The 14,907-nt window shown below is 44.8% G+C and overlaps 1 protein-coding gene across 4 annotated transcripts in view; it reads right to left on the minus strand.

Moving 5' to 3' along the window:
• Positions 1-1,122: 1,122 nt before the first annotated feature.
• Positions 1,123-14,907, minus strand: part of RGS6 (regulator of G protein signaling 6) — a 232,904-nt gene continuing 219,119 nt past the window's right edge. For 3 of the 4 annotated variants that reach the window (XM_042876030.1, XM_042876180.1, XM_042876107.1), the window contains exons 17-18: positions 14,780-14,833; positions 1,123-4,890 (exon numbers count right to left, since the gene is read on the minus strand). In XM_042876030.1, the coding sequence (XP_042731964.1) occupies positions 4,840-4,890; positions 14,780-14,833 (105 nt within the window). In that variant the 3' untranslated portion in view covers positions 1,123-4,839. The remainder of the gene's footprint in view (positions 4,891-14,779; positions 14,834-14,907) is intronic. The other variant, XM_042876246.1, reaches the window with a different exon arrangement.

Here is a 14,907-nt window from a genome sequence, read left to right on the forward strand (position 1 = left end):
GGCAGACTCCTGAAAAGCTTGTTTTCAAATGCTCAGCAGCAGGATTAGGAGGTTGCTGGCTCTTAGCGGTGAGCCTTGCAGATGTTAGGGGCTGGCAAAGCAAAATCTGTAGCACATGAAAAAGTTGATCAGGTCTGACTCCCTCCTGCCGTGAGATTACTTTTCTCACTACAAAGCGTTTCTCCTCGCCAGTAAGTTCAAAGTCCGTATGGGCATGAAGATAGCGCATTGTTCGACGACGCGCTGTTCTGCTGAGCAGCCGCCTCGCTTATTCTCTGTCTCAGGTTATAAACAGCACTGAGAAGCTGCAAAATTGCTCACAGCTTAAACTACAAAATCATGATAACCCAGCCTATCTCACCCTACTGCGAGCTCTGCTTTAATAATCCTACTTAATCATTAAACCACAATAAGAGTAAGCCAAGGAGTATACGGAAAGAGCCAAGCCAAGGCATATCAGAGCACTGCTCGGAATCTGAACCGAACTCCACTGGCTCCAGACAGAGGGAGCCCTATTAGGGAATAGCAAAGCTGTTGTGTGAGAGATCGGAAAGCTGTGCCACAAAATCTGTCTCTGTTGGGTCTGGTGGAAGGAGGCAGAGCCAGCTGTGAGCTGCTCCTGCTGATGTCGGTGTGCAGTGTGCCCTATATACGTCCCCTCCCCAGGAGAGCAGCTTGTTATCTAGCACACACACACTCCGAGCTGCACTGTTGACATAGATGCTTAAGGTTATTACCGAGTATAGCAGTGGGTGCTGTTTTGTTGTGTGGGTTTTGTTGTTTCTTTTTTTTTTTTTTTTCCTCCCCAGAATGCTTTACCCTTTACAAAGGGCTACAAAGAAAGCAATCCATCCACCTACTCATTGACCACCTTGCTACACGTTGTTTTACAGCAAACTGATTTTTTCTAAAGACATTTCTCACAAAGGTGGTGCTAAAGAAAAATAAAATAAAGGAAAAGCAGGAAGGCAACAAGAAACACGACTTGAAGAAGCACCCACCACCAGCCACCCACCTGGTGACACTGAGAACTGGTCCCATGGGCATACATCGGGTTCCCACTGATTCTGGCAAGATTCTCCATGTGTGCATGACAGACAGAACAGATTCGGTCCTCACTGCTTTGACTTTTCCAGGATGCTCAATTTATTTGTGCATTTCAGGAAACAGGACAGTACAGTCAGATGTCCCGTACCTAGTTTCCCATCTCCCCCCAAAACAGAAATAGCTGTAGTCTGAAAGCACCACCCATTCCAGAAGTTGACAGAGCCAAAGCCTTCCCAAGGCAAAGGACCAATGAATTGCCGGTGTCACCTGAATGAGGAGTGACTGAAGAACCTCACCATCTGTGCAAATTTGGCCAAAAAGACGAGTCAAGTCATTATTTCCAGACGAATATAAGAGTTTGGATGGGGGAATGCTCTCACCTCAGCTTTCTTGAAAGCAGGAGTGGATGGTATTGGTGTTGATGAGACGATTCCAGGATCTTAGTTACTATGCAGAGAAAAGACCCATTTTTTATAGAAATGGGGCACATGTTGCCTTGTCTCATTACCATGTCTTGTAGGACTTGCCTGCAGCATGGAAGCTTCCTGATATAGCTGTACAGTGCATTGTGTTGCTGTTACTGTAGTAACTTATTACTTGCACACCTTGTGTTGGCTTTATTGCTGCAGTACCTGACACAAATACACCAGACTGCCCACACATGCCATCACTACTGCCTTACTCCCCAAACTAGTTTACTGCAGCGTCCTGTTGTGTCTTATTGCTGCATTACCAAAATGCTACTTTACTGCAGTGGCCTGTGTTACCTTATTGCTACATTTATCCTGGTATTATTATGTCAGCTTACTGTGGCTTTTTATGCCCTGCTACCATTTTATTACAGTACTCTATGGGATTTTAGCACTGAGTTATACATACATAGAATGTATTAATCCATTTGCCTTAGCCTAACATTGCACTGACCTGTCAAAACCTCCTCGTGCTTGTCCTGGTGCTGGCCCACTATGATGGTCATTAATGCTTTGGATATTCCATTATCCAAATAATAGTGTACAGCTGTATTTCACAGCTATAGCCCTGCAGGTATGGGATGCCTGGTGGCTAGCTCTCACAGCATGGAGATTGTAAAAGCTTTCCAAGCCTGCTTTTCATTGAAACATTGCCATTGAGAACATAAGGAGAGGTGAAAAACTGATTTCCTAACTCATCTTCTGGGCGATGAGGTAGCTGGAAGACATGGATGCTTATAAAGCAGCAGATTACTGCTTGCAGCACTCAGTGGGTGGTGCTCACTGGTGAGTGCGCAAGAGAAGCATCACTTGCAATAAGTGATGTCATTAAACAGCAGTAATTCAAGGATGCAGGTTGCATGGAAATACTTACACGTTAGCATTGTCATATGTGAAGTAAAAGACACGTGAACAGCCATTTGTATGTGCTCCCAGGAGGAGACCCTGTCTGATCTCATGATGTTTGTCTCAGAGAAATGTGGGCAGGAAGCTAGGAGGGGAGCTCTCCCCTCTACAGAGCATACGCAGCTCCATCCGCTCGGCTTGCTGCTGCTGAGCAGATTAGCTGTGCCAGTGTGCATTTAGATAGCAAGCTGTTCAGCATCCAGGCCCCCTGATGTATGCCCATATGCATACTCACTGTCCGCAGTTCCCCCATGCTCTTGGCTGTTCAAACCCAGCAAATTACCTACAGGCAGCACACAGCACGTTCTTAGGGGTGGCACAGGGGGACACGTTTGAATGTGCATGGCTGGACAACTGGGACTGTTGCACAAAGACTTACTACTACCAGAGGGGAGCCTTTGGCTGGATGGTCAGCATGGAATGGACAGGTCCTGCTGAGATGGTTTAGTGACAATCAGCAAAGATCCGAATGTCTCCATGAGAGGCAAAATGTTACCTGTATGTACGTGCACAGCCATGATGATTCTGCAGTCCTGGAGCTCTGACTTGCCATGTATTGCCATGTATGTAGGAGGAATTTGGTCTGAAGATCCCAGTTAATAGGCCTATTATAGGAACTAGGTAAGTGTAAACAACAAATACTGTACTCAGTACTCTACTGTATAGTCATGCAGGTGTAGAGTCCTATAGACCTTATGTGAAATTGATATCAAGAGCTGTCTGGGAAAAATAATTGAGGTATCAAAATGAGAAAATTCATGGGTAAAGAGGGAAAATTATTTTACTGTTGGAAACTATGCTGGCCTGATTTTATGCATACATTAGCCTCAGATATTAGGATAATATTTGCCACAGAAATAAATATGGTTGTTAGCCAGCTGTCTACTTAGCAAGGTAGATAATTTTGCCTAGATAGGAATGCAGACATGTACCCATATAGCAATTTCTACCACCTGCACACACACACACACACACACACACACACAAAACCAAAAAACAAAACAAAACAAAACAAAAACCAAACCAGCTTGGCTTGGCATAAGGGAAGAAGACCAAGTGTCTATTTTCACATACACTTCAGATCTGAACTGCTTAAAAAGTACAGGCTTCATGGTACTAAGTCAATTGAAATTGAAAATTTTGTATATAGGCAGTATACTGTATGTGAATGCAATCCATTTTACATATCTGCAGCTAGTATAATGTGAGTTTTGTCATTAACCAAGTCACTTCAGGTCTGTCTTCATCCTAACCTCTGTAATACCCACGTTCTGAAACAAGCTATTGGGTCATCTCTTGCATTTGTATTCACGGGCTCTACATCATGTGAAACACAGGCACCCAAGCATCTGCACAGCCACAAACTTCTGACAAGCCTTTCTCCATCAGATCTCTCCTTGCTGCAGACTGAATTTTGCTCTCCATTACACATGCCTACAGCAGAGTTACTTTCCCCTGTATACACATGAACAGATTTTGGCCCACTGTAATCAGGGCTAAATTTCCTCTAAGTGGTTCAGTTCTACCTACTCGGAATAAAACTTGAACATCCATCATTAAGTAAGTATGTAAAACTTCAAATAAATAGAAAACCAAATACAATAGAAAACAACTCACTTTTAAATACCGCATGTGTGTGTCTGTGTGTTTGTGCATATGTGCGTCATACATCTAAAACACAACTACGTCAGGCAGTCTTGCACTAAACGTACATGCAGAGCAATCCCGCCGATGTCGGAGGATGTGCACCAAGATCAGTCTGACGCAGTGGGGCAGATCCTCAGGTGATGTAAGCCACTCAAAGTCTCCTGCCTTTGGACGAGGATCTGACCATCGTCTTTGGACGTGCTACATGCCATTGGAAGGACAGCGAGTGACAAACTTAATGAGGGCCATTTTTTCCTGATATTTTAAAGGAGGAGAGACATAGGAAATTAAAAACAAAGCTAAAGTCAATGGATCTGCAGGAGAGATGCATTTGATACTTTGTGGAAAGGAGCAGCAGCTTCCAGCAGATATTTTATTGGATCCAGATGGCCACAGGAAAAAGAGCAAATGGGATTGCAGTGGCATCTTTTATAGCCGTGTCTGTGCTAGGAAGAGAAGAAGTGAAGCAAAACCACTGATCTCTCTCAGTTCCTCTTTCTCCAAGCAGTGGTGAAGTCTGTTTCCTCAAATAACAACACACCAAGCCATTGTCTTGTTGCTTCCTGTGTACTGTGGCTTGTGCTCCTACAAACCCAAGCAGGAATCCAAGTCCCCATGCAGAGCTCGGTGTCACTACGAAGCTGTGCAGATAAAGTGTTGATGAAATTGGTGACAGGCGGGCTGTCCCTCGCTGAGCTGCTCTCTGCTCCTGCTGTCCCCTGTGGCACCCTGCCCTCCCTGGTGAGGTGGCAGACTGGTGGGGTGACTGTCAGGAGGACTGCATCAGGCCCGTCAGGCGCTTGCTGGCCAGAGACTTTCCCTGGAGGAAGGCACAGACAAACAGACAGACAGGAGACCCACAGTGTGAGTGAAGCAGCTGCCACGAGATGGGGACTGTTGGACAGTTTGGTGAGGGTTTTTCGGTTACCTGCAATTTTACCCTGGGATTTTGCAAGGTGAGTTGTGGCTAACTGGCCTCAGTCACTGCTTGTCCACCCCTGCAGACAACACTTGTCCCTTGTCTCAACCCAGATATTGAACTGTTGACTGCAACTCTTTGAATGTGACCATCCAGCCAATTCCAACTAGAGAAGTTGTTTGATCACCTTGCAACAAATTCAGAGTGCAAAGGGAAGGAAAATCAGAACTGGCATGCAGTTTATACCCACAAGGTACGGAAAATCAGTAGCTTAGGGTGGTAATTCACCCCAATTACTCTTAAAAACCAGATGGCCACATCCAAATCACCTACTGAGAATAGTCCTGTGTTCGTAACTCCTGTTCTTGGACTCTTAAGTGTGCCATTTGGTCTGGGCCAAACCTCTGCCACGGATCATACGAGCAGTTTGAACAGATCCGGGTCTGTTCTCTAGATTAACACATTAACATTCCAAGAAAAAAGGACCCGTCAGCCTCTTTGTTTCCTCATCTCTTCCCATTCAGGACTACAGCAGATGGATGCAGTAGCTCTCTGCAGAAGCCTGATGTTACCACTCAAACGTGCAGCCTTTATCAAGCAATTTGCTGGGCTGACCACATGACCACACTCTGCTGTGACAAACAGTGCTGTCGCTTGGACCATCCCTCCTGGGATGGGAGTGCCACCACCACCATTTTGTAGGCTCTCTCCTGGGGCCCAGCTGCTGTATGGCACTGCTGCTGCTTAAGATAAGCCTATTTTCTTTCACTGTAAATCAAATTCTCATTTTTGAACAAACTCCTGGGGAGCTTGGGCCAGTGCAATCCCAGGGGGTGGGTAAGTCCTCTGCAGGAGCTGCAGGCATGGTCAGCACACACTGCTATTGTGAACACCAGTGAAAGGGTGCTGAGGAAGCACTGATTCTTAAGCCCAATTTGAAGGAAAAGAAGGTAAACATCCAGATGTTAATTTCTGGAGCCATAACATGGCTGGTTTTAGGAAAAAAAATATATATATTTATACCTGTATTTGGATAGCTCCTTAGGAAAAAAACCAATGAATACTCATTGGGTTTTTATAATGGCCCTAGATAATGGCAGCCAGTCAGCTTCTCTGTTATCTTCTCTGTGGCAGGCAGCTGGGGACACGCCAGCTCCCGCCTCAGCACCTTGTTTGGCAGTGCAAGATGCTGCAGCACTCCCTCACAGCTTCCTTTGGCACTGTGGACGTAGCTCCTGGCTCTGCAGTGGGCTCGATGCTGTGGGTCTGGCCCAGTCTTGGCTGGCACAGCAGCAGCAAGATGGGTAGAAAAAGAAGCCAGCACACATAGATTAACACTGGGAGAGCTTTAGAATACATACTGCACTACTTTGTTTCCTCAGTGGTCTCCAGCCACACACACATTTGTTCTAACCCAAGGATCAGCCTCACTTTTGGGGCCTGAATGGGGTGAGCACCTGCAGACTGAATGTTACTGGTCTGTGGGCACCTGATTTGGGATTTTTCTTCTCAAAGATATACCAACTGGTCCCTCTTATTTCTGCTTCTTTTTAATCTTCCCATGCTTCCGTAGCACGAGGTTCAGAAGGAGACACAGCACATTTGGGAATGCTATACTTAGCTTTCCACCAGACAGATACAACATAAACCCCAGCTCGTGCGACATGCTTCAGCGTCCCTGGAAAGAAGCGCCCCTGCAGTGGGGTGGCCAGCTGACAAGTGAGGCTGGCCCACATCGCCTCAGATGGCCGGGGTAAGACACATACCTGTATCTTGGGTATCTACAACATAGCTGGGTGCAAAGTATGCCAGAGAACTTCAAGGGTCCTTTCGAGTCTGATCTGGCGTTGGGTCAGGATTCTCTTAGTGAGATCACTGACAGGTAGATGAAGTTTTAGGTCATTACAAAAGACCTCACATTTTCTTTAAACAGGCTCAGCCAAGATAAACGATTTTTTTCCTTCCACTGTCTTTGCTTAGCAGGAAGCCAGCTCCTGGCCCACATTTCTAGCTCTCCTTTCCCCACTGCACAAAAATGTCTATAGCTCCTGCCTTATTTCCAGAAGTTTCACCTAAGCTTTGCTGACAGAGCACAACGTCTTGAGCTCAGCACACTACAGTGCTTCTTTTACCTCTGTCATACAGAGTGCAACCTTACAACCTGGAGTAACCTAAGGAAAAAGTCAGGGAATTCTTAATAGACCTTAATGAAACCCCAGAAGGGGGTTTCCAAGTTCTGGGGCCCACCCTCCCGCTCAGCCGTGTGCCTGGGAGGGGACCAGCTGGCCCCGGGATTAGCAGGGCTCTTACCACACCCTGCTGAAGCGACCCACAGGCTACTGGATGTACACAGCACTTTCTATGGCTGAGCAGCTACAAAACTAAAATACAAAATGCAATTAGCAGTTATCTGAATGAAGCAGAATTCAGCAACTTAACACAGGCAAAAAGCAAACAAGAGGGGGAAAAGCCCATCTGGGATTGACAGAAAAACTAGGCAGATCTCCTTTCAAATCTCTTGCACAAGCCACCACTTTCCACCTTGCTCTTTTCTTTCCTCTACCAAAGGCAGCACTTGGCCTAGTAAGAGAGAAGGCAGGGGATGTGAATTGTGTTTTTTTTGTAAGTAGACAGTTTAGTTTTGTCCCATACCTGTAGTTTCACACAAGCGGCATGCTGTGCCCAGCACACAGTGCAGCTCACATGCACAACATGCAGTCGCTCACCACCAGCAGCATGCACAGGCCAGCACTCCCATGCACCCCATCAGGCACTTACCTTAACATCGGGTGGTGTTTGTCCCCAGTAGTGAGGCCGAGGAAGCGTGTGGGATGCTTCTGGTGCTCAACTCTTTACCACAGCAACACAAACAAAGCACTGTCTTGCCACTCCACTCCACACTCCTCACCCACCCACTTAGGACAGCTGACTCCACTGATTGCTCTCCATCCCCTTCTGCTCCCTGGTGCTGTCCCTTCCCCAACCAGAATGATTGCTTTCCTGGGGGAGAGGCCATCTCCCGGGGAGTAGTACATCTCCATCCCTCTGTAAGACCTCAGCAGAGGACTGGGACTGCTCTGTGTACCGCTGGAGGTGAGCAAATCTCCCACCAGCTGCAATTTAAGCTTTTTCACATGCTGACAGGCATCACGCAATTCCGTAACTTCTAGCTACTGCACTTTGACAACTCTGGGAGTGGGCAGGCAGTGTCCTGCAACCAACCAAAGGAGAAGATTTCCAGGGCTCTAGCCCTGCCAGTACTCCTTGATTCTCAGTGTTAGAGTACATCTTGGGGAAATCTTATTCTAGTGTCATTTAAAAAAAATTCTTTTATTAGACTTTTTTTTTTTTCATGAGAAGATACACTGCAAACATAAAATAAACAACACAAATTAACAAAGTTAAGTACAAAACAGAGTTAAAAACATGAACAATAAAGGAAAATAACTTAGTTTAGTGCAAAATAAATACAAACTATGAACAGATATCACTTAAAGAAGCACACAGACTATCATGGACAACACCATCAATTCCATGCTGACACAGACTGATCCCTGGAGCTGCTGTAGAGGGCAAGCACAACAGCAGCACACAGGATGCTCACCCGTTGCCACCAGCACCATCTCAAGAGTCACCCAAACATGGTGCAGCATGAGCCTGCTGCTGGTACCAAGGTGCCTAAGCTGCTCTGCATTGCTGCTGCTCACAGCTCTGCTAACCAGGGTCAGGCTTCTACATCTGACATCTCCATTTCAATTTATCCCCTTTTTCAATTAATATGATGGGATATAAAAGCAGATCAGTGCTGTAGTCCAATTAAAATTGGTATCATCCATCCCTGCCTTATTTTTTGAGATTTTCCCATGCTTTCTAAGCAGACGCTACGCTTTGCTTTCAGAATCCCTGGTGCACCACTACATGTAAAACAAACAAGGAACATATATAAGCCCAGTACTCACCAACTCCTTAAGCAGCTCCAAGAATGCTGGAGCTCTCCTCTGCCTTCCCAGCAGCACCGGGAAGGCGGATGCATCCCCACTTCTGCTGGGAAGCATTTTGGGCCCTGCGTATCTAAGAATGTGTTAGGGCCCATTTTGGCATTAGTTCAAGCAGTCTGTGGACTGCTCCAACTCATCCTGTGGAGGGATGACCCTAAGAGACCACACAATTCCAGTGCCAATGCTCACCAGGTGCTGCATGGTGCAGATAGCCCAGATCCTGTCCAGTAGAGAACTTCCCGGGCAAGTGCAGCTCAGTGGTGTTTGAGAACCTGCCTGAAAATGTGCCCCATCCCTGTTTGTTTTACAGGGACTTTCTAGGTGTCAGCCCATCCCTGCTACTGTATGCCTGTTTAAAAGATGCTGTCTGTTGGTGCTGGAATATCAGCCTGGCTGAAATCACAGAAGGGCCCAAGCCCTCTCCCCAGAAATCCTTGCTGAGGTCGTGATTCAGTAACCGCAGCATGTAGAAGGTAGTTTTATCTTCTTGAATTTGTATGCAGCTGGAATAAAAGGCAGTAAATGGATAGTAAGCATATACTGAACTCCAAATAGGGCCTTTCATTCAGAAGTATCCCAAAGATGGTGCAAGCAGGGATCACTCACCCAGTGCAGGAGCAGTGTCCTCTGGGGCCAATGCAGTGGCCATCCTGTGCCAGCAGAACCACACAGCAGCGTTTTAAGGGTAGGAAGTGAAGAGTAACTTACCCATGAGAAATGAAGAATACTTATCTTTTGAAGTAGACCTGCATACCGAATGGATAACACAATGTACATGCAATACATGCAACCCACCATTTCCTGAACTGAGCGTGCAGCATAAACCTATCCAGCCCACACATTGTACAGGTAGGGCACTCTGTGGGTACCAGGAACAGATGCAGTGCACACAAGCATGCAGAGACCTGTCAGTACGTGCACTTACGCCCCAGGCATGCGGCTCCAAGCAGGGCTAGCCACTGACTGGTTACTGCACATAACAGGCAAGTTGTCAGTGCGCACTGGGTCCCCTCATGCTTCACGTATGTTCTGGTGCTTCCCACACCTATAGAATGCAAGAACCTTTTCCCAGTAGAGACAGTATTTGTTAATGATTTGAGTACTGGAACAAGCAAATTTTCTTTTTAAGTAAGACAACATCCAAAGATAAAAATAATCCTTTTTCCAGATGGCTTTTCTTGGTGCCAAATCTAAGAAGCTTTGGCATCCATTCCTATATCCTTCCCTTCTAACTGTCTGTTCCTGACACCCATTTCATCAGCATTTCAGGGTATCACCTTCTACTATCCACACTTCGTCTCACTGTATTTTCTAGCCATAATGGCTTAAACTTTTGGCTTTATTATATTGCAGGTCATGAATACTTTCCATTCCCTCAAATGCAGTTATCTATTTACGCAATTAAGTAGAGCTGTGAAAGTAAAAAAGTAGAAAAGCTGGTAAGTTTATGACAGTTCTATGACATTATCAAGGAGCCAGCTGAAAAGAGAGAAATGATGATATCAGGCAGCAATTCCTCCTACAGTCCTACCCCGTGAACTGTGTTCATGGTTAGTATTTGTAACACATCATGGTGACATACAACTGCACAAAATATACAGTTCACCTGAGGCAGGTAAGACCCTCCTGATACATTTTACGTGCGTGACTTCATACTCATGAATTAGGAATAAGGACCGGGAGAGTCAGAGTGTGACTTGGACTTTGATCCAACAGCAGACAAAACAAGAGGACACGCAATTCTGAACAGCAAGGGCCAGTAACAGTGGCCAAGGGATGCAGTCAAGGGTTGGGAATATAGGAAAGTGAGAGCAGGGGTAACAAGACATAGCTGGAGGAGAATACTGCTGAAAGCATCTGGGAAGGGACAGCCACACAGGCAGGATAGACAACGAGGCTATCGTAGTTGCATAATGCAAGGGAATAGATAAACATGGACGAAGCATGGGACTTGAGGTTTTGCAGAGAACAGTAGCTTCACCACACTGAATTGGGATAAACATACAGGCCTGAGCCAAGGACAGTTCAGCATGAAATCACTAAGACGTACCACAAAACTAAAGTAGAGGAAGTGCTACTCTGAAAATACTGTTTGAATCACTGCAAGGAGTGCACTTCAGACATCAGGCAGAAATTATATAAAACAAATATAAAATATAGGCTCTCCAGTAATATTCTTAGAAAACTCACCCTTTCACAAGAAACCATGGAAGGACACTGGCTTTACAGACACCAAGGAATTACGTGTGGGACTCTGTCTGCAAAGCTCCTGGATGAGAATGCAAACACCAACTGCTGCTACCTCATAGACTTGAAGCAGTTCCTGCTGACCAGTCCCTGCCTGCTGCCTCCTGCAGTTCTGTCTCATACAGCTAATGAAGCTGAGCCCCTCTGTCAATTCAGTTATTCACCTATGACTAAGAAAGGAAACAATCCTTGGTCTTCATTGACTTGCTGTCCTGTACAAGATGCTCCATTCATAATGTCTAAGGTTCTTTAAATGAAAGCTCATTAGAGAAATTCTATTCTTCTATTCTTAACCCACAGCCCAATCCCCATGTAAACCAAACACAGACCACCTTTTCTTTCACCTCATTCTTTCTGCAATGTGTTTAATTTATCACTTGGAAATATCCCTCGATTCCTTGGATACATTTCACAGTGCATCTCTCTTCTGTACCTGATATCTTCTACTACTCTAAATTTAAAGTAAATTTCCGGAGTCTCTTAGTCTCACTGCATACTTGCATTTCCCCTAAAAGTTACCAGGAGGGCTCCTTTTCCTATTAAATATTTCACTTCTTACGAACTGTAACAATGAAAGATAAAATACAAGCTGTAGTTTACCGTATCCAAACATAGGTTGCAAGCAGCTATGATGTGCCTCTACAAATCATGCCAGAGCATATGCTGCAGTGGCCAACTACTACTTGAGGAAGGAGGTAGGGCAAAGAAAACACAGGTAAGAGATATCCCATAGACTCCAATATGTAGCCAAAAATCTTTGCATTTGCATTTTTGGCTCCCCATGGCAGCTGCTGGTTTCACCTGGGAGCTGCCAGGTCCTATCACTCTTCTCTCATATTCCATTGATGGAAGAGCAAAGCAGGAACTTTTTCATCTTATTCAGGAACAGAGCTTTCTCGGCCCAGGAACACAACAACTAACAGCATGTGATGTCAAATGATTCAGACAGAAGTTATGACAATTCCAAACAAACGCTATATCCAATATCTGGCAACATTCTTAAAGCACAGAAATTGAACTCTGGCACTCTCAAAAGCCCTGTGCGTGCCTTTTGTTCACAAACAAGTGCCAGTTGGGAATAAAGTGTAGAGATGTGCTCAATACTAGGTCAGTGCCTCAATACTGAGTTAGAAAATTTAACACCAGTTTACTTAAGAGAGATAATTCCTTCCTTGGAATAGTGTGATTTTTAAAAGTTCAAAATCAAGTCAGAATATCACGGCCCAGGTTTATCACTTGAAGTTACCTGCTGAGGCCAGTATCCCCATAATCCCTGTTATTGCTGAGTAACCACTGCTGCTTTGGAGAGAGAACTCAGGATGCTGCAAGGTGCAACAAAGAAAAATAAAAACAAACACTCTTGTTTCCCCTTCCATTAAATGACCACCAGCACAAGTTAGGAAGAAACTTGGTAGCTTCCTCTATGAGACAACAACACCAGTGGTTTCCCTAAACGTACTCATTAAAATATATTTTCCCTCCACTCTTGGCCCTGAAGGATCATCTCAGCTTACAAGAACTAAGCTTCTGTCTGATTATTAAATCATTTCTAAAGCAGATGGGAAACTACTGTGGTTTAAACAGCTAGGCTGAGACTGCATAGCTAAAAATAGTATAGCAGGCTCCTTTTAATTAGTAAGATGATCAGATATGACAGAAGAGAGAGATGTAGATATATGGATTTGTGTGTGTGTATGTCTTTAAAATTAAGTTATTACCTCAGTAACAAGTATTATTTATAACATATATGATACATGATGTCTGATTTTTATGATGTCATTTATCTTCACTTGGGCAAGAAGACAGGCTAACTCTGCTTTCATAATGTCAATCCTTGCTATATTCGAAAGGAAAATTGTAATAAGATAAACCTGCCACCGTGTGCAGTGCCATCATTTTTTAAATGAGGTGGATTAGTAAGTGCTCTGGTGCAACAGACTGTCAGATCTGCAGTGCGTTGCCCAGAGCGAGTGCAGCTCCCCGAGGCCGACCGCGTCCCTTGGTGCACAGGGAAGAGCCAGCCCAGCTTTGCACCTCTGTCTCTACAGCCGGGAGCCAGGCATAGGGCTGAACTGGACACGGACTGCTATGTCTGCCCTACTGCTGTGCTGCCCATGTACTTTTGAGGACTCCTCAAAGCTTGAATGGTGCATCTGGGAGTAGAATTTGCTACTCAGTGTAAATATATCGGTATAGTTTATTTAAAATAAATAAATAAAAAAATCTTGCCTGTTCCTCTTTCTGGCAAACTCTTACAAAGTAGTAAATATGCAGATGGGCACAGTGATATATTTTGTATCAACATGCTTCAAATGTGTGCATATGCATTAGCTATATAAATACATTCCTCAGGAAGCCTGCCAGACATATACTACAAAGCTCTGCATTTAGTTTGTTCAGAAAGAACCCCTCCAGGTTTATCTGCTGTATGATAGCTCACACTTACCTGCAGTTTCCTCTTTTCTATCTGGATGTACAAATGTTTCATATTTATACAGTGTGTGTACATATATAGCATGCATATATATTAATGTACACAAACACATAGAGACACGCAAGTAAAAGCATATGTACTGTATATACACAGTCCAACATCTTTGTTATAAAGCTGAATATCACAGCGGTATGCCAAAACTGTACGGCATATCAAGTCAAAACATACTTGATACTAAACAACACCAGAACAACTTGTTGATATACCTTCAGTGCTAGCTCCCTGCTGCCCCATGAACACTGCTGATCCCATCCTTCACACTTCCCCTGCCTCTGCCAGCCCTTCCCACCAAGCCAGCTGTGCTACTGCAAGAGGGGGGCACCCCAGGATACATGCACAACACTGGGAGAAGAAGAAAGCCAAGAATTGCCCTCTTTCTCCAGAAAATCTTTAGGGCCCAAGTAGCTGAAGATCAGAGATTGGTGAAGGATGAGAGGAGAAGACCTCTGCCCATTGCCCTTGAGGTCTCACCATCCCATTATCTGAGAGGTTTAAAAGTGTCATGTTTCTTGCTGTTACTGCACTCCTTTTCAGGTGATGGTACTATGAGCAAGTCAGAGGGTATCATCCATCACTACTTACATGAGTACTGACACACGGGGGCAACAGAGGGAGGGGCTGCAGTGTAGTGGATGGCTACATATATATATATACATTTGGCAGCACGAATCATGCATGGAGGTCAGTATGGATACAGCTGAAATGGTGGGTGCTACTAGAATCATGCTTTTCTGATTCTTTGCACAAGGAAAAGCCAGGACACATTCTGTAGTGGGCACACAGCAAAAAGACATCCATCCGTTTAATTCTGGACACAAATCAGTTTGCTTTTGCAGTGATGATTAGCTGGAATGAGCACTGCGATGGAATTCTGCTCCCCACCCACCCCGTTTTCAGAGCTCCTATTTAGATGAGCTACGCTACTAAAAGAGAAGCTGTAAAGATGCTATCTGCAAACATAAAGTTGAAATAAAAAGATAAACATCTGCATTCCCCCCAATGAAAAATGGAGTTCTGAAGAAAGGGAGGAGGGAGAAGAAAAAGAACTTACCATGCTGCGAGTGAACTTTTCTAGAGAAGTTCTACGACCTTGCTCATTCTCTGGCTTAACGGGGAATAAAGTGGGGAGAAAAAAATACAGAAAAAAAACCCTTCAGCTTAAATGCAGTTTTTCAAAAC

This window comes from Lagopus leucura, unplaced genomic scaffold (genome assembly GCF_019238085.1).
Source record: "Lagopus leucura isolate 7727_CA_CO unplaced genomic scaffold, USGS_WTPT01 Super-Scaffold_1, whole genome shotgun sequence".
Taxonomy (NCBI): Eukaryota; Metazoa; Chordata; class Aves; order Galliformes; family Phasianidae; genus Lagopus; species Lagopus leucura.